Below are 25,265 nucleotides of genomic sequence, written 5' to 3' on the forward strand. Positions count from 1 at the left end.
GAAATAACACACACCTCGGAAAGTATAAATAGCATTAGCCTGGGGGAAAAAAAAAAATGTTCTCTTGTTCAATTTAAAATATAGTGTAAAATGTAGACATTGAAAAAAAAAAAAAAGTCAAGCTAATTGGGCAAATAAGTAATGATAATTTAATTGATTTAATTATCTTGAATTATACAGATTTCAAAAGTCAATAAGGCATTTCATAAGAGAAACCAGTTTACCAGAGTATATACTAGGCGTATTTATATAAATTAACGTACAATATATATAAGAATATACAGAAATCTATACAATATATGCTTGTATATTGTACACATGCCACATATACATATCCAATACATGAGATTATGCAAGAGGAGGTGGATTAAAACTTTTTTGAAAAGCCTTATTGACCTTTGAGGTCTTATGTATATTTATATATATATTTAACACAAGCTTTTGCTATGGGAGGAATTATTACACTCAAAGGTATTGCTGACATTTTCTTAACTAAAAAATAAAATAGAAAAGTCATTCCCTATATTCTTTATCTTGAATCAGTTAATGTGAAACAAAGGTACTTAAATTACAAGATACAAAATAAGATAACATGCAGTAATAAAACTGCAGGGAATTATAAAGGTTTTTCTTTGGTTGGTTTTGGTGTGTTTTTTTGTTGTTTCTTTTGTATACAAGAATTAAGCAATCATTTTTGCTAGCCAGACACTGAAAAATACTTACTAAAGTTGAACATGGTTGTTTTAGCAAACATGGTGAAGAACAAGCTAATATTAAGTTTTTTTTTATTTGTTTGTTTTTTTGTTTTTAATTAACATTTTGTTTGATAGTGAACTAACTTCCCAGAAGGGGAAAGAAAGGAAAGAAAGGACCTCTGCATTTCACTTCAGGTAGAATTTCTCGGCTTCCTACAGGACTTTTTTTTTTTTTTCCCCTCATTGTTTCATCTGCTGGAAGTCACGGTGTCAGGGAGTGATTACTGAAAGTGGTACTTCTTCCCTGATGCATAACCAATCCCGAATCTTTTAGAAAACAAATTATGCAGGATGCTATAGAGACAGAATTTATTCACTATCACTTTCCAATTTGCCATGTAATTTTATCTCCTCCTGATGTAACTTTTTTTGGTGCTACATCTGTATTAGTCAGAGCTTACATAAATTATCCTTTTAATGGACAATTTGACATAAGAGTTCTGTGAAAGAAAATGTAAAAACATTCCTAACAATTTGGACATTTTGTTCTGACAATATTAACAACTTGTGTTAAAACCATCAGTACACATCTGAATTGCACAGCACACGCATTCAAGTTGTTAAGGCTTAAATTAGCACGCCATTATGTAAGCATCTTTTAAACCTACTTCAAAGGAACTAAATGATAAACACCTTGTGAAAACACCTGACACATTATGGAAGTGTTTCCAAGTTGTCTGTCTTTCAGAGTATAAATCACTGACATTATACTAAAATGAAAATAATTCCAGTGAAACCCAGATCAGAAATGTGAATCTCTAGTATTTCACAGCACTGATAATCAACATTACTTTCTGTAATCTCATACTACTAAATTCAGGTAAATCAGTTCTCATACATCTCTAACTGTAATGTATTTTACATCCTGATTTCCTGCCAGTCACCCTTTACGTATGGAAACAGAAAAATAAGCAAGCAAACTGCTCTATTCTGCACAACTAGCATTTCTGGAAAACAAGAGAAAATGGTAACTTTTGTTTCATTTGCTCCCAATTCTTTTCACTATAACTTAGATCAAAAATCACAGTCTCAATGAAGGCTGTAGAATGGTAGATTGCTAGGGATAAATAAATAGCTTAAACTGAAATATCAATCCTCCACCTAATTCTGTTGATGTCCTGCAAATTTCATTTCATTCCCATAGCACCTCACAAAATTCTCCAATTTCAGTTTGAAGAAACTGTATTTGCTCATTCAGGCTACTTTTATAACCTACATTTTCTTCCTTCTCTATATGGAGGAAGAAATATCAGGTGCTCACAAAAGAAACGTGTCTTTGTACATTTCATAAGCAAATATTCGAACAAAAAGCTTTTACAGGAGTGCTGCAAGCAAGGAAGTCCTATTTGCAGGTGGCCTTTGCTATACAATGTTCTGGTACAACTGCAGTAAAGAAAAGAACAAGCAGTGGGAGCCAGGACCTTGGGAGGACTCAGCCAGAACAACAAAGGAATGCTAGCCAGGCATTTTGCCTGCTTCTCCACTGCCCTACTCACTCTGGTAGTTCACATCTGAGGGAAGAGCGAATGACACTGAAAGAGAATGGAAGTGAAAATGAAGAAATGGAGGTGAATTAACAAACACAACCACTATTTTGGCAATTAAAATGCTGGTGTATGGAGAAGAAACAGAAGGATCCAGAGCCAAAGTGCTGACACTCTCTAAGGAACAGACAATATCTAGGTAGTGATCCACCAAATTAAAAAAAAAAAGTTCAGTCCGGCCAGATTTTCACTGAACACCTTCGTAACTTCTTTCAAAAATGCTTATTCATGTAAAATCTTTTTACTAAAATTCTGCTTTCTTAAAAGCATACAGAAAGGTTCAGTGCTCACAACGAAACAGACTGTCATAGCATACCATCATTTCTGAATACTAAGGTAATACAAAGGAAAACACTTTTATTTTTTCTGTACACTGTATAACCACCAACAGTTTTAAGTAACCCAGCCACCACTACTAACATTAACATATTCTCACTGCATGACTGTATCTAAGCCTCCCTAAAATTAGGAACTAGCTTATAGTCCTCCTGTCTGACAGCAGGCTCAGGTGATAAGTATATAGAGCTAACCAATACTCAAAGGACATGGAAGAACTTTAGATACATACTTAGTAATGCATTTCAACGTATTAAAATAAGAATCATTAAAAGGTATATGCCTCATTAGCCACTGGGATGTACTATTTATTGCCAATTAATTTTCTAAGTGCACTAGAGTTACCAAATTCCCATAAGCCTAGCCCTGCTACAAGGGATTAATGTTTTGGGATGTTCTCTATTATTTTAAACAGGGGGAGAACATATTAAGTTCTGCTATATATTTTTGAAACAGTCCTTAAAATATATTTGGTATTTACTTGAAAAGGTAAAGAACTGCTTTGAAGGCTTCCTATGAGGTATTTCGCCTACAGCCTATTTTAAAAACACCTTAGCTAGAAGTGATAGCTGCAAAGCACCTCTTAGGGACCCTACAATCAAGAGCAGCCACATCACATAAACTTTTTCTTAAGCTTACCAAATTCAACCTTTACAATTTTACTGGTTTATTTTTTTCTTTTCAATAAGATTTTTCCAAATCTTTACTCTAGTGACTCAAAAAATCTCTTTCCAAGACAAAAGCATTTATAGCCAAGTTACATCACTGTCCTCCAGCTTAAAGGTTGTGCTTTTTGTATAAATATTGTATTTCAAGGTATTGACTAAAATGTGTCCTTTTGTCCCTCTAAACTCTCTAGACTTCTCTCACATGATGAACTCTTTATTTGAACATCCTTTGTATGACTTTCTTTGTGCTTGTTACAGTTTGAATTTATCAAAGACGGTTAACACATGGTACACAACATCTAAGTGAGGTCTCATTAGAACTACCAATCATGGTTTAAATACCCAACACTAACAGAAATACCTTGAGTCTTATACCATACTTGACTTTTCACTTTGACAAGTCGCATCTCAACATCCTTTCCAAGTGATGAACACCTAACTTGTAGGAACTGAGTGCACATGCTTTAATATCACATGGAGAGAACAAGACTCATCGAAGCACATTGAAAAACTCTTTACTAACATTAAATTCACAAGATTAAAAAAATTGTTCCTATATGTAGTCTAGTCAGAAATGTTGAGCCACTGAAAATAATTAAGAAATGTTATTTTTCTGTTGTTGCTTTGTATAAATTACACATATTATCCTGCTTACAAAAGGCATTATTATTAGGGATGTTGTTATATTTTTTAATTAACACATATCATATGGTCCATTAGCTCTCAAAGTCAGACACTGATAAAGCAACTATACTTTATAAAAAAGTTCTCCATGTTCCTTACTCAATCAGCCCTAATTATTAACATAACTGACTAACATGACTTTTCAGCCATTAAAGGGATATGGCTCAGCTTCATCACATGGTTAAAATGTAATTTTCTTGGCATATAGAAGCTTGGAGTTCAACACAAACAAACAAGGCAAGCGCAAACACTAAGGGTGTCTTTTACTGAATTTAGGACAATCCAGATAAGTTGGGTATGTCTTCAGCACATATTTCTTCAGAATGTTTTAGGGCAGTGAAGTCTATTTTCTGGATCTCAAATGACACGATTCAAAAACAAACACCTAAACTCATCAAAGATGCAATCTTTAAAACACATGCGTGCTGGCATAGTTCTGACTATTTAGCAACGTTTTTGTTCAAAACAGAAGCATGGAGGATGTCTCAAGCATAGAAGCAGCTCAAGTAAAGTTCAGTTTGATTGCTCTTCAAAATCTAGGTGCCTGTACTGTACCTACATGGCACTTTCAGCATTTAAGAGCTTTGCTGTTTCTGGTCCTGAAGACATCTTTGTTGCAAGTGCATTAATCTTTCAGTGCAACCCAGTTGCAATGATACACTACTTTAGTAACAAATCAAAATCAAGATGAAGCATTTCACACTATCTTAATCTAATCCTTATATTAATAGAATGGAAAAAATCTGGAAGTCCTGAATTATTTCAGCACTTTGTTCAGAGAACCACACATTAAACAGTAGAACAAAGCTGTATCAAGTTACATTTTATAGTCATTAAAAAACCAACCATGTTCTCAGAACACAAATGCCTATAAAAAAAAAAAAAAAAAAAAAACCTACAATATGAGGAGGTGATAGAAGTCATTCTCTATAGGTGTTATGCAGTAGTAATTGCAGGTTATAGCTATGCTATGATGTGAGCTGTGGCACACAGCCACTTCATAATGCAAATGTAGCACTATCACCTGCAATTCAAAACCGATGTTGGACTGTAATCTCTTCACACTCATTTCAGCTGAAGTACCTGGGAAGCAGGCTAATTCCCACTACTAAATTTCAAAGTTAAAGTTTGGAATACTTTCTGCAGACCTGTCTGGGAGGAGGTGTTAGTGGACACGCACTGTCCTGCTCAAGTACCGCCACCCTTTCCTCTGTGCACACGATGCAGATATGAACAGGGAACTACACTCACCTATTTTGGTATAAGCCAGTATTTGATCCCAAAGCAGCATTACTGTTTTGTGAAATGGTAACTACACAGTCACAAAAGATTCACTCCATGTGTTCACTCCCATGTACAGTTTCAAGAGATTATCCTTTGCCTATGCAAACTACTTCAAATGTAAAAATCAAATGGCTGATTTTACACAAATTCCCTGGATTTTTGCTGCAGCCAGAAGCAAAACACAGCAAAACATATCAAACAATATAAAATTTTAATAAACAGTTTAATTATTAGTTTAGATTTCCTGGAGCTGATGGAAGGAACTTGCATGCAAAGAGTCAAATTGTTAACCAAAGACATTTTTATGAAATAAAACTTTATTATATTTAATTACCTCCTCTACTTTTTGGCCTATTAATAATCCTCAATTTTTAATTAATTTCTTACATTGTCCTAATGTAAGAAAACAGACTTGGGTTTCCTTGCTGGGCTATCTTTGACGGGTTTGTTCAACCAAAGGATGGGAGGGGCCTGGTTGTTAGGTTTTCTGCTCTTCCCCCCCCTCCCCTCTGGATCATTTTACAATTTCAGTTCAGTTTTTTTTTTACATTAATATGTTTCCCAGTTAACTAACAACATTATAATAATAAATGATAAAAAGCATGGATTCTAACCACTTTGTCCTCCTTTGGGAAAGCATCCAAGGAAGCAGAAAACAAAAAAAGAGAAAAGAAAAAAGAAGAGAAAAAGAATAAAATAGGCAAGTATTAATAGACAGATTTCAAAGAAATGCAATTCTAATAACTCTTTACAAAGAGCTAAAAACAAAATTTCAGGGAAAAAAAAAAAAAGCTTCAAATCAAAAGATCACACTACTTCATGTGTAGAAAATGTTTTCCCACCCTAACCCACAGAACAATGAACAACATAACAAAGGAAAGACAAGTTAAAATTGAATGGAAACTTTCATGGTTTCCATTTCTGTGACTTGAAACAGTAGATGAAAAACAATTAATGTATATTCAGTTTCTTTCTGAGTAAATAATAAGCTGTATCATATGTACTCTAATTGATAGTATAACCTAACATATCAAAGTAAACTATATTTTCACAGACTTGCTCTAGTGATACCACCTGCAGGTGATACAATATAATGCATCCATTTATCTTAAAATATGAACGTACCACAATTTTTGCCCAACACATCCACATATTTTTTAAAGAATTTAATTTATTGTACTCACAGGTACATCAGAGCTATAAAGAACTTCTAAAATAATAATGAAATGGGCTTATTTTTATGGACTTTTTCTTTGTTTACATCAAATTTCAAAACCCCTTATTCAGTTGAGTTATAGAGCAACGGAAGTAAAACCTGTTCTCTTGTGAACATGTTTATCTGCTATAGAACTGATGACCACTTTTAACTGAATTTACATTGATGCAAAGAGGTGAATTTCTTCCAGAAAAGATTGGCAACTTAAAGCCATATGAGAAAGTGATGTCATCTCATGCTAGTCAACAAAACCATGTCATACATTGTAAGACACTAGATGATCCACTAAAAATAATCATTGGACAGTAGTCTTCAAAATATTGATCCTACCAGCCATGTACAGGTGAGTGGCCAGTTCCTCATCAGGGACTGACCAAACAGAGGGAATTTTGGGCTAACTCTCAATTTTGTGGGCAGCTACTGCATCTAACAGAGGAGGATTTATCTCACCTCCCTGAAAGTAGTATACTTAATCCAGTTTAATCTATAGTGTTTCTTTTAAAATAAATTTAAAATAAAATGACATAACACTCTATTTGTGGTGTTGTTTTTTTTTTGTGGAAGGGCTTTTTACCCTAATCAAAAATTAATTGATTTTAAAGAAGCAAAGTCTATAAGTGTATACAAAAATCTCTATAAAGAAATCTAAAATGAAATGAGTTCAATAAAAATTTCTCAATGTAGAGTTTGACCTCAGCAAAAGGGTGGTTTTTTTTTCTTTCACTCTCTCCAAAACAACTGCTTCCTTTGAGCCACCACTTAACAGAACTATACACGATGTATTCTTTCGCTTTAGTTAACTCTGTGAACCTTAAGTATCTCCAAAATACATTATTCTACTTTATACACACCTCATAATGAAGTGATGAGTGAAATTCTTAAGTAAAATGAAGCACGAAATGCCAAACTTAAGGTGAACAATCTGCAGTGTAACAATGTCAAGGAGGCTTTTTCTTAAGAGTACACATCAGAAGACTTACATTGTTTGATCGCAGGGAGACACGACCTCCACATCGAGCACAAAACTTGGTCCGGCAATAAGAGCATAAATGGCCACAACCATCTGCAAACTTTGTTTTATGACAGATTCCACATGTTGGAGCATCATCCTTGTGCTCTCCCTGGTAACGGCGGGCTTCTTCCCCTATCTTTCTTACTTGCTCTTTATAGCTTTCAAATTGTTGATGCAACCTCCTGCATAGATGAGAAAAAAGTTTATATAGCAATAATAGGAGGAAATAATACTACTGTGCATTTCTTTCTTTCAATTTAAACTAAACCTAATATTCTCAGCACGTTCACAATAATAGTGCACTTCATTTAAAATACACACCACATTTGGAAGACTGTACGGAAGAATCTAGAGGGAAAAAATAACAGACGTATGTATTCCTGTTAGGTTTACTTCAAAGCTAGTGAGGAAATAATTTCACTTGACCAGAAATTGATCCAAATATACAAAGACAGCAAAAAATTCATAGCTTTAAATAGGAGTATCTACCATGTACAAAATAAAAACTGAAAGATAATTGCCTGAGCAACTTTGCATTGTCTTTTAGTCAACATTATCCAGCAGGTGTAATCAAAGAAAAAAAGAAAAAAGGGAAAAAAAAAAAAAAAGAAATAAAAAATAATAAAAAAAAAGTAAAGAAGAAAAGAAAAGAAAAAAAAAAAAGAAAAAAGAAAAAAGAAAAAAAAAGAAAAAAAAATAAAAAAGAAAAAAAAAAAGAATAAAGAAAAAGAAAAAAGGAAAAAGAAAAGGACGCTCAATCTTCAGTTACAGCATTACACTTAGGGTTTCAAAGCACAGATTACTAACACATATAGCTTAAACGTTCCACTAAGTGTACTACAATTACAGTATCACTACGAAGGAGAATATGATTTTTTTTAAGTCAAATCCATATTTTAACAGAATGTAATATTCTCTCATTAGTGTTAATTACAGAGCTCTGCAAGACTATCTAAGGTTTCCTGTCCCTCATTACAGAGATATTTTTCAACTTAATTATTGAAGTATTAACAAGTATATAGATTTTTAAGATGAAGATGGGTTTTTAAAGGAGTAGCACTTCTCTTCCAGCTGCCCCAAGTAACAAATTGTCTGACAGCATGCTCACCAACTTGCTAAATACCTTACTGCTCAGAAGACCCAACTTTTAAATAATAAAACCATTTAAATCATAAGCTCAGGCAAGCAAATTTACTTCTCTATCCTTCACTTCCCTTTCTGTAAGTCAAAATAGTAATATAAAGTAATCAGTGGTGTTTTGTTTTGTTTTTTTTTCATATTACCATGATGTGAAGACCTATGTTACAGCTACATAACATTATCTCTGAGGAAAACCTTTTCTTTTGGTGATTTCTATGAGACATTGATGGCAAAGATGAAGTTTCAGAGAGGAACCAGCCAAAGGCCTAGGCCCTTCCAGAAGGGGCAGTCGAACTCCTCTCCTACTCCTGGATGCACACTATTGATACTTCTTTGGACATTTACCCAGTCCTCCTTAATGAGATAATCCATAGACCTGAACCAACAGTAAATGAACTTGCCTGACCAAAAATAAAAAGTAAAAAATAAATTAAAATAAATCATTATTTAGCTTGCTGAATCACTCCACTCTGAGCAGGCCACTGGAGACCTCAAAAGAAGGTCTCCAGGACTTGGGTTCCTGAAGCCAGAAACAAGAAGGACAAGGGGAAAGTAGGACTGCCCATTTTGTACCAATGAGCTGTTGTATCAACTCAGCTGCCATATGAAACCTCATCTGAGAGTTTAATTAATCAAAGTATTACACTTCAGCTCAGTTAACTACTTTACTATTGACCAAATCATACAATTAAGACATTTTTCTGTAGGTGCACCAGGACAGCACTGCAACTCCTAAGCTTTATTTTAATTACCTTGAGCAAAGACCTTGAGCAGCTTAAGTGGGAGAGTACAATAGGGCACGCGTACAATTAAGTCTTTTCACCATGCTATATGGCATCTACAGACTCTTCACCCACGTTTTCAGGTGTTTCTTTAAATCTACATCTCCGTGGATAACATTTAAAAAAATCATGAACAACTACATAGATTAATAATAGAAACGGGTAATCTTGAGTTTAATAAATGATATGAGTAGGTGTATCATCTATAGAGGTCTTGATGATAACTTTTCACCTGCTTTGAGCTACTTACACTCTTAATTAGCATAGACTAATGTCTCCATTTAACCAACGTAGTGAGAGAATTCTGTTTTACTGCAGGATTATTTTATTTTTTTGGAGTGTGATGTTTTGACTTTTAAGAGATAAGAAATCAGCACTGTTTACATAAAATACTGTTTTGGTGAAGTGGATATTTTTACTTTAAGATGATACTCATTTCGAAAAATATTCTAAAAATATTTAAAATATTTAGATGATTCAACTTAACATTGGAAATCACAGTAAAATACACATTCAATTTGGGCAGGAATATCACTGCTCATACTAACTCTCACACTAAAAATAATGACCTCTTATAGGCACACTGTACAGATGCAGCAATATTTAGAGGGAAAGCTAAGAATCCAAATATTTTATTCTCCCTCAGTACAAACATGATGCATTACACTTAATGCTTTATGCTAATGAAAAACTTGGCAGGAGTAGCAAAGGGAATTTTTATTTTATTTTTATTTCTTACTAGCCTCCTTAAAAAACCTTTGCAGTGTTGAGTAAGATGAGGAAAGTGGGTCAACAGAATTAGGAAAAATACTGGAGAAACTGAATACTTTTGGCCACATTATTGGATTACACATGATTTAATTTATCTTACACAGCTGCTCACTTAGAATGAAAAAAAAAAAAAAAAAAAAAAAAAAACTGAAAACATTCGAGAATGAGCATAATAACCAGCTTAAGGAATAAATTTAAATAATGGGGAGGTCTGGAGGTAAATTTCTTATTATATAAAATATTTTATTAAAAACTGAAACCATGGAAACTAAATCCTGTTCTCCTCCACTATAGCAAGACTTAAAGCCCTAACTCTTTCTTAATGTGGAAAGGGAAGACAACAGAAAGCAGTGCACCTGTTCCTGCTCTTTTCCAGTTACACAGCATTCTTCTGATTTATTTTTTTTTGATCTAGTATGCAGCTTAGAAAGTGCATTAATAACTGCTACTCTCTTACTGGGGTTAGTGAATGAGCTGTAAGGGAAATTAAAGGAATTTTGTCCACCAAAATCTGTTATTTTCCAGTATTGTCACCTAACACAAATTTTCATGGAGCATGAAGAATCTTACCCAGCTCATGGCAAGTCGTCATGGCAATTAGTTCTTTTCCAAGGTTTGAAACACCTTTTCCACCTTTTTGCGGGACGACAGAATGCCCATACTTCTAGCCTTTCTATAACAGTGGCAACAAATCCCTCCTAACAGCCTTGCCTTATACAAAAGATTTAAGTATTCTCTGGAGCAAGAACTAAAACACAGATGGATATTTTTCAAGGTTGCTCCTTAAATTCCAAGCTATAAACCACATTTTCATCAGAGGAAAAACTTAAGTCTACTAAACATTCCTTAATGTAGACATGCACCTAAAGGTTAAGTTAGAGAGTTCATAATAGCACTTAAGTAAAGACTGGGGGAACCCTTAAGGCAGGTTCAATTCCTTCAGACAAAAAGAACAATCAGGCACCAGTGCAAGAAGACTATGTCCATATATTCATACCATTTTTCATCATGCATCCCCAAATTTAGCTAGGTCTACTGCTGGCGGTCAATGCTGTAGTCATAAAGTGTAGCCAGGTGGGTTTCATCTCCCACCTTGCCTTCAAAGACAAAAGGAAAAAAAAAATATATATATATATATATATATTAGAACAAAAACAGTGGAAACCATCCCAGGACTTAACACTGATGATTGAGAACAAGTATAACTCAGTATGAAGAAGTTTCACAAAAATTTTCCTTCAAAACTGTGAGATACTGCAGGAAGTGGAAGATGTCCAGAGAGAGCAATGCACTGCAACTGAACTCTTCTTACAGTTTTCATGCACATCAGGACACAGGTTAACAATGAAATCTAATTCATTACATTTTTATATTGCTTATTAAAAAAAAAAAAAAAAGGCTAAAATTCCTATCCGGTTGTGTTCTGTAATCATTCTCTAAGAAATACAGTTAAATTCAGTATTGATTTTTATATACCAAATATTCGTTCTTATTAAAAAATAATATTTCTGTTTGAAATGATATTTTCAACAAATTTCATTGAATATATATTTCACAACAGAAAAACAAATTCTTAATGGCAAAAAATATCTTCCAATAACACTACTTTGTAAAAGCTTTTTGCTGTTGTTTGTTTTTTTGTGGTGGTGACTTTAGTACAGAGTGCATAAATTTAATGACCATTCTTGACTCAGCTTAAGTGTCGCTTGAAACTGCAAATCTTTGATGTCACCCAGAAGAAAATTTATACATTTATCTGTTCCTTAAGATACAGTCCTTTAATCCACAAAATCCATCAGCAGCTGTTGCATAAGTAAATAAGATGTTAGATACGACATATGAACTCATTTGAAAAATAACCATCCCAGTTCAGATTTAAGAATACATTAGAATTCTTGTAAGTTAAATAGAGATCAAAATTAATGTAATCTGTTTATTAATTTAATAAAATGTAAAATATATTAATAATGTTGCTGAACCAGATGTCCCTTCATTTTCGTTCTTTATCACCCTAGCATATTTCTTGCTTAAAGGGCTTGCAGCATCTACCTTTTTTAACATCTTTTTGGCTCAATGTAGTAAAACATATCACTTCAGGTGCCACCAAGAGCACCTCTTTTATGTGTGACACATCACCCTTTCCTAGAAACAGGGCCTCTGCCTTTGGAAATGTTCAGATCCCCAACACAATCATCTGATGGCCCAAGACTTCAGTACTGCTTCACCTTTCATTAAGTAATAAACTTACGAAGTAAGAAAGACCTCTCCACACACAGGATTAAAACCATTCTCTTCATGGAGAAACGAAGAAGTATCTACAAATGCAACAATACATTTGAGAGCATAGCTGAAAGAGGTCAAGAAGCTTGAAGGATAAGCTTCCTCTGATGTTGTTGTCATAATTGTGAAAACCTCACACTACTCTTAAAAAAATAGCTTTGTCTGCGTAAACTGGCTCAGCTGAGGAGGGTACCTGGTATTTCACAGGCAGACTGGCAGCCTGCATGTGCATAATTAAAAAAAGATTACACAGTGGGTGAATCTTTGGCCACATCAGATCTCATGCAACTAAGAAAATGTATTTTGTTGCTAAAATTCTGTAAGAGGCACTTGCCACATTATAGCACCCTGGCCATGACTCTGTTTCTGGATTCATAAGCATCAGCCTCAATACTTTACCACAAATACATGAGCTGTTGACACCGATGATAATGTATGACAAGAACCAATACACAGTTTTCATGCATATAGCAAAAGACTTAAACCATTCGCTTTTACAGTATGACTTCACAACATATTTTGAGGTTTCCAGGGTTTTTTCTGCTCTGTCTGAGCAGATTTTCTAAAAATGCCAAGTATTTGGGTCATTTTATGCACAGTTAAAATTTTAAATGATTTTTAAATGTAGTATGAAACCATGTGTTCTACTTACTTTAAAATCCAGCAGATGGCACTAAAGATTGCGTTTTAAACCTCCCAGTTCAACTCAAATGATTGAATCTTGTAATCTTATGATTTAATATTATAAAAATATCACACCCTGCTGTGAGTTCTTGGTAGTCGGAAAATGTGCTGCCTTCTAGGTGGCATAACCTTAAGAAACTGTAAGTGGCTATAGCATAAATGAAAAAAAGATCTTAACAAAATGCTGTACTTTGCCCTGTTCACCCATGCATACTCATAATCACACAGAGGAAACTTTTTTCATGAAATCAGTGAGACTTTTATTAAGTTCAGTTCTTAGCATTCTTTTTTATTGAAAAAAAAAAAAAAAAAAAAAAAAGCCAGTACAAGAATACAAATTCAGATTTGTTTCTAAACATCATCAACTGTAGGAAATGCACAAAAGACTAATTCTTCATTAACATGCTAGTGGCGTAACTTTGACAAATTTACACTGAACAAGAGAAGTTCTAGGACTTCTGGTTATTTAATGCAACTACTAGATCTAAAAAACTTTAGGTGGCTACACTGACGCTATGATCTGAAAACCACTGCTCAGCAGCTCCAGAAACACTGGAAACACCTAGGTCTCCCTGGATGCCTTGCTGTTCTGCCAGTGCTGCAGATCCTCATCTGTGATGTCAGTCTCATGCAGATGTTCGCAGATGTTCCTAGAGAGAGCAGCAAGGCATCTAGCTTTTCCCTTAATCCGCACTAGCATCTTAACTAGGAAAAGCTGTCAGCCTGCGAAGGCTTTCGGGAATACACCCTTTAAACAACAAAGTCAAGACAGGCAACCTTAGCAAGATACTATGGATTGTTTTGTCTAAATCAAAGGAAATGTGGACTTCAGGGTGAATCTAGCACATGCTGACTAGAAGAACAGCTAAAGTCCCGTGAAGAAGTCTAGATATATCTGCCATGTATCATCACGTCACATAAATCTGTTGCTAAAATTTATAACCTTACATTCTCTGCACAAGTAGGACAGATTTAGGTTGAACAGGAAATAAACAACTCTAACTTCCAACTCCTCAGTGCATGATGTAGCAAAATTAATGTTAGCATATTCAAAATTCAGGAGCTTATGCATGTTTGAGGTGTGCTACTTTTTATCATGGATGATACGATACCTCTTTTGATCACTTTGTGAAAGTCAAATAACTGTTGAATGTATTCATATTGCAAAATATTGTTCTTGTAAGTGACTTTGGATATTATGTCAAAATTCCTTACTGTTGTTATTGTTGGACTCTTTTATTCAGTGCAAACTGCCATTTTAAGAGCAGAATATACTATTTGGCTATAAAATACGCTTGCCAAAGGCAAGCAACACATGGATAGACTTACGTAAGTTGTGAAACAGGTAAGAACCTGATCAATCAACTAATCTTTTGAGCAAAAAAGAAAAGCCTTATTTCTGTGAAAGTAATACAAGTATTACCTGCCACTTCTAGCCCCTTTGCTTTAACCTACTGTCAGACTCCTCACTTTTCTGCAACTTCACTTACCACCTATCTGTCCCTTCCCTGTTCACATTTTCTGTAGGTCTCTCCCTCCCACACATTTTTCTCAAATATTTTATATCACATTAATTATTATATACTACATATAATATGTTATATATCCTATAACAGGAACAATTGCTTTCCTCAAAATCTGAGATTTTACTGAGCCTGAAGGTTTCTTCATTCTCCTCTGCCCATTCAACACACAGTTATAATTCAACACAATTCTTCTTTCAACTTGGTCTTTACCTTACACCAGTGATGTTTTTCATCTCACCAGCAATCATGTGAATCCTGTTGGGCATCAGACCTTTCTCTTCCACATCCTGAGATATCATCTTTCTCCATTTTATTGGTGCAAACTCACAGTCTTGTAACTCACAGTCTAACTCACTTGTAACTCACAGTCTGCCTCTCTACCTCATACTTCTCTTGTTCTGTCCAAACCAAAGATTTTGGCACAGATTTCTGATTTCTATCATGTGTGACCTGTACATCAACCCCCACTAACTGAAATAGAGATCACCACACACCCCACTAAAGCTTCACTATCACCTATGTTCTGCCTGCCACTCAGGACCACAAACTCCTGTGTTATACTGGACTCTGACCTATGTACATGTAGACCTTCACCTCAAAATCCTATACAAGACTTGGATATTTGTTTTGAAAATTAAAAGAAAAAAAATGTTTATCTAATTTAATCTCTGTCCAGATTAAATATTCATCCATCATCAGTTTATCCATCAGTTCCTTTCCTCACCAGTTCAAGCCTGTCCTGCTGACAGTCTGATCAGAATCCTGCAACAAATATAATTTAATTTTACCTGTCTCTTTTTATTCCTCCAATGAAACCTCTTTTGTGTTGTACAAAATATAAATGGCTTGTCTTCACCTTCAAAGACTTTCACAGCCTATTTCTGCCTTACCTATCATTTTTCATCCAGTGCTGCGAACTCAGCTGACACTTCCTCCTGGGTTAAACTTTCAAGCTAGAATCATTGCTGGTTTTCCCCTCGTTGCCCCTAATGTAGGAGTATTATCATCAAAATTATCATCACCGCATCATCCTCTTCAAACTCTCCTTTACCTTGATGTTTACAAAGATTTTTACCAATAAATAAATAAATAAATTAAAAAAAAAAAAAAAGAGGTTACTGGTATGTTAAACCTTTTACTTACCAGGCCAGACAATATTTCATGTTATTTTATTATCTGCCTAATACTTACACTGCTGGCTGCCCCCATGAAAAAGATCGCTTTTTTCTTTTTTATGTCTGTAAAAACCCTCACTCAGAAGTGTTATAGTCCATGACAAGTACTTCCAGGCAATATCGTAATACAAATCTCCCAACATTATTAAGAAATACATGAAGTTACTTTTTGAATTACTTTTTCACCATTTTGTGATCTTAGTTATTTAGTTTTTGGTTTCTGAGCCTTCAGGCAATATGTTCATGCTTTCCTCACGTCCATGAGGAACAAAATGCTTTTAAGGAATGCTGATATTTTCCTATATGCATGAGATCCTGGGAACCAGGCGCAATTTAACGAAAAAGGATTTAATTATAAGATTCAGGTTAAAGTTCAGACTTGGCCAAGATGAAGGCTTCACTTAAAGATCTCACACAGGAGTTCAGACCTGGCCACCACAGCTGGAATTAAAATATAATCACGTCTAACAAATACTTATGCCCTCTATACAAGTTATATTAGATCTTAATTCCAGTTCCTTCATATAATCTCTTATCATGCCTATAATGAATGGCAACATCATAACACGACCATAAAGGCTAAGACAAAAACGTCTTAGCAAGTCCCCATCACGTCAGAGCGGAGGCACCCTGGCGTGGGCTGCTGCTGCCTAGACAGAACAGGAGGCACTAGCACACTAGTGCCTCTTCACCAGCAGTAACTTCACACAGAGATTTTTAAACTAAAATTTTACCAAGTGCAGGTTTTCGACAAGTGTATCAAGAGCTCATTAAATAAGGTGTATACAATTTAATTCTACAGTTTCCTGGAAGTTTCCTAATGTAGATTATTGAAAACGTTATTTTCATACACTCCTATGTGTTGTTTTTGTTTTAAATAATCTCAGCCCACAAGCAGACTTCCTCCTTACACAACTGAAGAACTGTGAGTCAGAAATGTGCAATATCTACAACACGGAATTTGCATTCCAGCTTCCCACAGTTCCTCCCAAATGACCGTTACCCTTTCTGAGGTATACGAGAGAAAGCAGCTAACTAAGCAAATACCGCCCAACAGTACTAAAAAAGATATTGTTGAGGAGTTCAGAAGGAAACCGGGTATGTCTTGTATTAAAAAGCACTTACACGCTGAGATATATTTGGTATGGAAGAAAGCAATGCCTTATGTGGAAAAAAAATAGTTAATGATTATCCTTTCTTTGTTTAAAAACATACATTCTTACATCTCATGACTGTTGCACAAAATAATCTAAATCCACTGTTGTTTTTTTTAATGACATCTGTAAGTTTTATGCTGAGACTTCATAAAAATCCAAAAAATAATACCATTGCTAAAAAGATGTTCAATTCTCCTCACGTGGCTATTTCCACTCACTGAAATAAGAGTACAGCTCCTAGGCTGTATGGTAACTGTGTGCAGAAAAGCTTCCGTTTCAAAAGTTGAAGTCTCATTTTTCACTATAAGTGTTTCAGTTGCATGAGGACTTTTTTTGAAGAGAAAATTGTTAAGTTTCAACAATAAAGAATTATTTGAATGTGAATGTTCTAACAGACCAAAACAATGAAGCATGACAGAGAGGAGGGAGACAACACCTTTCAACCCAGTATGGCCCTCTCCTAACTGCATCTTTGGATCTACAACCCTTGCACTTTTGGGAACGTCTCTGCCCCTTCCTCGGACTTATGAAGGAGATAAAAGCCCTTCCATCTGATTGCTGTTACGTGTTGGGATCTGGAAACACACGCCCTTAGTGCAGGGCATGAGCCTTACTCTTGACATTCCAGCAGATACTACACAAAAGCCAGGAGGAAGACCTCTCGGTCTTTCCTCTAGCACACACTAGGGCAATACAATTCATGGACATGGGAAAAACAGATGAAAGATTCCTGTGAGGTAGTAATGGTAATTACATCAGGGTGGAAGAGGCTCCAACCAACGGTCAGATAAAGAGAGGCCAAAGCAGCAGAAGTGCACTATTTTAGATTGACCATGACACAAGGTTTCTTGTAAAGCTCCTCAAAACCTTTATGATCAAAGTACAAGCCAAAGAGTTAGTATTAATGTCTTCAGAAATGTTGATCAGTTAAAAGAACAGAAATATGATGGTGAGCTGGAAATGGTGGCAAGGAGCTACCCACTCACAAATCTCCCACAGACAGGAAAAGTAGTTTCACAGACAGAAAAATAGTTTCACTAATGTAACAATTACTTAGTATTATCCTAGCAAGACTTTTAATTGTATGGACCATGAATAATTACATTGCCCAAATTCAATGACACAAGGTGAAGTTACCTTGCTTAATATAATATAAACTCTGATCCGTTTAGTGAGTTTGCACCTTGTTTTACACCAACATAATATTCTTAAACATTTCTAACTAAGCTCTCTGGAAACAGCACATTTTAAACACTGCAAGCAACAACCATAGTTCTCAATGCTTTCTTGGCTCATATCTGAACATCAAATTCAGCACAACTTTCTTTGGTGAAAACAAGGAAATGACAAGTCACGGTACACATTGTCTTTGGTCTCCTGAAGCAAAGTCCACCATGCCTCTAGAAAGCAGACTGCCTCTGCGCCCTAGGGCTTACTCAGTGCTGCACTGCAGAAAACATGCTGTATTTGCTAAATGTTCAGCCGTTCTCCTTCTTTTACCATCCTATTTTAACCATAGTGTCTTCCCTTCCAGCAATTATTTGAACTTCCCTTACTCATCATCAGTCCCATGGGCTAGATTCCTCTCTCATCTCGCAATTGCCAACTTCCCAGGCTAGAATACTTGGGTGCCCTAACACAGTCAACTCAGCATTTAACTAGAACAACACATAACAGATACAAAAAGGTACATGCAATGGTATCATGCAGATAGGAGACACATCTCTACTCACTTGCCTTTTACTTTTACTCTTCCCTGGGCAGCCCCAGTAGGCCACTCTTGGTTTTCCACCCATAATATGGCCAAAGAAAGGAGGATGGAGCTAAACACCACAAAACATGATCTAAGTGGTGGAGCTAAAAAACACCATAAAACTGTGAAAAAATCACAGGAGTCTAGGAAGCAGAAAAAAAAAGGGGGAGGGGGAAAGGGAAGAGATAGAAGAAAAAAAAAAGGGTCAATTGCATTTGCAAGTTTACAAGTAATTTTCATACACATTTGCTTCCAAAAAAATAAGCCCAAAATAAGTTGGACACAAGGTCCTTTTACAGAACCTTCTAAAAAGGGCTGATGGAAAGTTCCTTAAAGTAAGTTTCATCGAGATGCAGAGAGAAACTAATTATTGTCAGCCAAATCAACAGCTCTGGATTTTCTCATGGCAACACAAAACAACTCATAAAGAAAGTATGCTTCAACATGCCTGAGAATCAAGAGCATTGATTAGATGGTGTGGTGGCAACAACCTATAATACAGAGAATGAGTAAAAAATCACTCTGTGGGGAAAAAAAAAAAAAAAAAAAAAAGAAAAGAAAAAGATGTAACTACAAACAGAATATGTCTAGTTTAAAAACAGGTATAAAAACTACTACCGAAGCCTGGATGGGTTTTAGCTTTATTCCTTATTATTGTTCTGCCAGCTAATAAGAAGGAAGTTCCACCTCTACTTTAATAATAGGCCATAAAAAGTGGAGTATTTCAGATCATGCTTTCCCATATGAACTAAGCAATGACTTCATTTTCCTTGTTCACATCTTATTCAGCACCACGCTGTCTTCCACAAGTAGTAAAAAAGACATGCAAAACACTTCTCCTGAAAATGCTGACCTGTGTCAGCACATGATGGCATAACACTACCGTAATGCCATTCCTTCACTGAAAGCAGCACACGGTGGTATTTTGAGCAGTAGTCTCCAGGCCCCATAGGAATTTTCTCCAGTAAAATAATGTATCATGAAGTGGCTCAGCCAGAAAACATCCCTTAAAGTACATTAAGTCAATGAGTAAAGAACAATTTGATTTATTTTCTCTTCAAAAACACTGGCTTCATTTTATTATAGAATACAAATATCATTATTTAAGCTAAACTTCACTGAAATCACATTTTTGTGAATGAACAAAACCTAATCTCTTTTCAGAGCGAAGCAAAGGAGAAGTCAGAAATAAAGAAATGGCCTTCTCTTCAATGTATTTATGTTATTCATTGAATCACACAATGTGCTAATGACCATGGGTTTTTTTCTAATGGTCATCACACTGTACCCAACCAGACATAACATGGAGAATAACTGAAAATAATATAAAACAAAATGCAAAAAGCCTGAAGGAGATCGGTAGGCGGATTTTACAATTAAAAAGCTACAGAATTAAAGGAATAAAAGAGGGGGGGGGGGGGGGGGGGGGAATGAAATCTTTAGAACACTTTTAAAAAGTAAGGTTCAATTTGCACCTACACAAAATTACAAATATGCAAACCAGTATTTATCTCTTACTCCAAACTACTAACAAAGCAGCATATAAGAAACAGAGAATATAAGATAACTCATTTATCCAATCGAACAGCATTAATCAGTAGCATCCCTAGGTTCAGCTGCATGAATCACATAACACAGGCAGAATTTGTCCTGGTCAGCCAAAGTCAGTCCTGGTCAGTCCTGGTCTACCTGCAGCAAAGATAACCCAACTCCACACAGCAGAACAACCGCACATCAGGTGAGACAATCCAAAGATCAGCTCCCATTTATAGTCAGCTGGTCCTATATGGACTTGCCCTTTCCAGGAGTTAAGTCAATTCTGAAAACCACATCCACTGAAGTACCCAGGTAAACTGACAGAAGATGATCACAGAAATACACAGCTTCGTTACAAGTACACAAAAGTGAATCACTGTTCTACATCCTCATCAAGAAGCCATGGGAAAAAGAGATTTATATGCCCCTGTGCTAAAATTTAACCTTATGAACACTTTGCAACTCAAGATTTTTGCATCTTAAAATGCAACCCTCCTCTGAAAGAAAATTCTTCATGCCTAATACCTCAAATCCTCCACCTTTAATTCAGTGATGCAATCATTTTCATACTATCTGTTCCCCCGTTCCCAAAATTTAATTATATCATGACAGTAGGCGATTTTTTTGGGTGTCAGTATCATGAGAGATTTAAATACTGGGTTAAAATGGCATCAGCCGTCACTAATGCCAACGCTTGCAAATCATAATGGATTTTATCCATCAAACCAGTTTCAAAAATAGTTACTAAGTGCAACCTTCATAGAGATGCAATTGGCAACTAGGGTAAGAATAGACCCTGCTATGCCTTGAGAATATTGTTTTGGTTACAATCACACAGTGGGAAAAGATGCTTAAAGACATTACAGTCTGTTGCTAACAGTGTAATGCACACAAGCAAAAAATAAAATAAAATAAATCCTCAAAGCGGCAGTATATCATTTCAGTCAGCTGGCACCTGTTACAAAGTTTGGAAAGTTGAAAGGTGTGGGTACTGGTTCAACATAACAGGAAATTACTTTGGAGCAATGCTTATTAAAACAGCTTTCTGAAACAGTCTTTCTCACACATACATTTGAAAAAAAAAAATCTGAATATTTTTGGCATCCAATGTGTTAAACAGATGATAGGTATCAGATGGCATTACGGGGTGAGCAGCAAAAATATGACAAAGCACAGTGGTCTGTAAACAGAGCAAAGCTACTGAAAATCTAACTACCATATGGTGGTAACAAACAGGACACGTGCAAAACAGGAAAAGATCTCGCAGTGAGGGGTGTGATAGAAGCCAGCAAGATGCAGAACAAAAAAAAAAAATAAAAATAATAATGACAATAGGACTGCAAGCACAACAGTGATAACATTTCAAATTAATTATATTCAACCGAGTCCCAGTGTGTACAGTATGTCTTCTACCTAAAAATAATTCAAACAGCCTCGCTGAGAGCATCTCTAATTTATCATCATGTTCAGCTTCTTTTATAATATCCATATTACAAGGAACAAAAAAGGCTCACACATCTATTTTAAATATACCATCAATGTGCTTGAACACAAGATAATGATTAAGCTTGTCTCCAGCATTATTTAATTCTCTTCATTCTTCAGGATGCCAAAGTAAACACAAATGAAAAGCATATGGCATTTTAGTGAATTAGAAAATTAGAAAAGGAGAACATTACTGGTTTTATTTTATGCATTAAGCACAGCACATAGTAAAATTAAAAATTTCTAAGCTTTTTATATTTGTAATTTATTTTACTTCCTATCTTTAATATACTCTTTACTAAAGTTAAATATTATTCTCAAGAATTCTACTGGAGACAGGAAACTCATAGCATGCTCTTTCTACATTTTCACTACCTATTTTTCCCCAAAATATCACTGTTTATAACTGTTTTAAGAAAATTGTCTTGAGCTTCAAGATATTGTCAGTGGAAAAATGGAGCCTGTAATGTGGCAAGCATCCTTGCCTATTGATGTTCACAGATAATACACATGCTAAGAATTAAATCAGTGTTAACAAAGGATTTTTCTACAAAATTGTCTTATCTAATGAAATTGTTGAGTAAAAAGTATGAGTCCCAAACTAGTATAAACTATTATTCTTTTGATCTAAACCTCCACAAGGACTATAAAAGAAAGAAAAGAAGAAAAAAAAAAATCCAATTTGAGGTCTTCATCTCTTTCTTTCCTGTTATCTATCAACAGTTTGACTAATTCCCAAGTTTTCATAGAATTATAGAATCACAGAATAGCTTGTGTTGGAATGGACCTCAAAGATCACCCAGTTCCAGCCATGGGCGGAGATGCCACCCACTGGATCAGGTTGCCCAGAACCCCATCCAGCCTGGCCTTGAACACCTCCAGGGATGGGGCACCCACAGCTTCTCTGGACAACCTGTGCCAGTGCCTCACCACCCTCGGAGTAAAGAATTTCTTCCTTATATCTAATCTAAACCTACCCTTTTTTAGTTTAAAACCATTACTCCTTGTCCTATCACTACACCCCCTGACAAAGAGTCCCTCCCCAGCTTTCCTTTAGGTACTAGAAGGCCACTATAAGGTCTTCCCGGAGCCTTCTCTTCTCCAGGCTGAACAACCCCAACTCCCTCAGCCTGGCTTTGTAAGAGAGGTGCTCCAGCCCCTTGATCATCTTTGTGGCCCTCTTCTGGACTCATTTGAATACTTCCATACCCTTCCTGACCTGGGGGCCCAAGAGCTGAACACAGGTGGGGTCTCACGAGAGCAGAACAGAGGGGGACAATCGCCTCCCTTGAAACTGGCCTTGCTTCTTTTTATGCAGCTCAAGACAAGGTTGGCTTTCTGGGCTGCAAGTGCGTGTTGCTGGCTCATGCTGAGCTTCTCGTCAACCGATACCCCCAGGTCCTTCTCCTCCACAGGGCAGGAGATTCAATCCATTCTCTGCCCACCTTGTATTTGTGCTTTGGGATTGCCCTGACCCAGATGCAGCACCTTGCATTTGGCCTTGTTGAACCTCATGAGCTACACACAGGCCCACCTCTCAAGCCTGTCCAGGTCCCTCTGGATGGCACCCCTGGCAAACTTGCTGAGAGTGCATTCAATCCCACTGTCCACGTTGACAACAAAGATGTTAAACAGCACCTGAATTCTGCCTGAACTCAATTTATACGTGAACTCTTCCCAAAAGACAGTCTCAAACACAAATTTAGTCCACGCAGTTCAATACCGCTAATTTATTGAGAGATGCATTTTTTCTGTAACAACACATACTGGAAAATTATACTATGGAAAAAAACATCTAAAGGACACCTGGAGAAAGGCTTCATAACCAAGTTCTCATTAATCACATTCAGCAAAACCACTAGCATTTGCTTCTCAGTAGTCATACTAGTCATAGGTATGATTTTAAGAGAAGGAGAACTTCTGCCAACCCATTTGCCATTTAAATCCTGACAGAAAAACCCTGGGGCTCATTTTAAACCAATAATATCTTAAATAACAGGAATGAGTGTCCTTTGGGAAACACTGCACAAAGCCTACTAAGCTGTTTTATGATTCTGCGTGCTACTCTGAAATACTCATAAATTAGGCAGAGGCATGTTTCCAAAGGTTTTCCTTGGTAAATGTTGTTCTACTATTCTGCAGTGGTTCTCCCATCAGCGCGGTAAGCAACATGCACTCACAGAGCTTCAGGCTCCATGATTCAAGTGCCATGGAAGCCCACAGGTTGGTGAGTAGTCAAAGGCAACAAAGTCAACCCTCAAGAAAATTTGGTCCAAATCATGGTGTCTCTGTCTGTAGAAAAAGCACTGATAATTTTTCAAGTGACCAGGTCAGTATCTGTTTCAGAATAGTTGAATCTAACCCCAGCATTGATGCCCTGAATCATCACTAGCAGAAAGGGGTATTATTTAATAGTTGCTTCCCCTTGGCTAACCTTTAAGATAGTCAAAAGCTGTAAGAACTTAGTACCCGCCACAGAGCAATATTTTCTTAACCTAAGAACAAATTTCCCATTGGTGACAGATGTAAAGGAAGAATATCATTCTTCTGCATTGGGATTTCTCCAATTCAACAATGTTTAGGGACTCAGTTTAGTGGGTAATATTGGTGGTAGGGGGACAACTGGACCAGATGATCTTGGAGGTCTTTTCCAATCTTAAAGATTCTGTGATTCTAAGAATGTTGCTTGAGCCATCAGCCTCTGCTAACTTAAACTGTGTTTTTGTGTTTTTGATGATTTCTGTCTTTTTCTTCTGCTACATTCACAGATATTTCACATATTTCTCAACATGAAACATGCATAGAATGGGACCACTACTTTTTAATCTTGTTCTGTGCCATGGTTTTTAAAAGGCACTCACTCCCTTTACTTGGGGTGCATGATATAAAATCCAGAGCTCTGTGTCTACAGTGCTTAAGCAGCATTTTTATCTAGCATGTTTTACAATGTTCTCTATAAGCTTCACTCCTTACCATTCTCTTCAGCTTTTATGGTTACCTAGATTGAGAGCTTTCCAAATAGAGGATGAAGATTTCTTATCAGCTCTCTAGGAAAGCTCAGGTGGAACAATTAAAATTTCTCCCCATTAACTATAATCCAAACAGCACTAATGCATTTCTGAAATAGAACAGAAAATCTGGAGGTTTCATGAACATTTCTGGAGCTGGCCAAAAGTACAAATATTGAGATTTTTTCCTATGTTTCAAAGAAAATCACTTAACAAGCCATCTGTGCATTGCACCACGCCTTGGTCTAGAGCCAGAACAGCAAAGAGATGACCTGGGCCCAGAATACTGACATCATCTAGCCATGTTATTGACGTGGCCTAAAATCTGTGAGCTTCCCAAAAAGTAGGAAGCTCAGTATGATCTGCCACATAAATTTATCATGTTGAGCGATGGATCATAAAAGATCCAGCATACTTTATGAAAGGTAATACTTTTCCTACCTGAAAACAGACAAGCAATAAGTATCTC

General features: G+C 36.0%; 1 protein-coding gene across 34 annotated transcripts in view; it reads right to left on the reverse strand.

Moving 5' to 3' along the window:
• RIMS1 (regulating synaptic membrane exocytosis 1) overlaps window positions 1-25,265 on the reverse strand; it is a 312,275-nt gene that overhangs the window by 191,659 nt on the left and 95,351 nt on the right. For 32 of the 34 annotated variants that reach the window (XR_014691617.1, XR_014691618.1, XM_084514967.1 and 29 more), the window contains exons 2-3: window positions 7,468-7,681; window positions 5,886-5,897 (exon numbers count right to left, since the gene is read on the reverse strand). Coding sequence is in view for 32 of the 34 variants with exons in the window: in XM_084514967.1 (XP_084371093.1) it covers window positions 5,886-5,897; window positions 7,468-7,681 (226 nt within the window). In the remaining 2 variants the exon portion in view is untranslated. The remainder of the gene's footprint in view (window positions 1-5,885; window positions 5,898-7,467; window positions 7,682-25,265) is intronic. The other 2 variants (XM_084514968.1, XM_084514959.1) reach the window with 1 other exon arrangement.

This window comes from Aythya ferina (assembly GCF_964211825.1).
Source record: "Aythya ferina genome assembly, chromosome: 3".
NCBI classification, from domain to species: domain Eukaryota; kingdom Metazoa; phylum Chordata; class Aves; order Anseriformes; family Anatidae; genus Aythya; species Aythya ferina.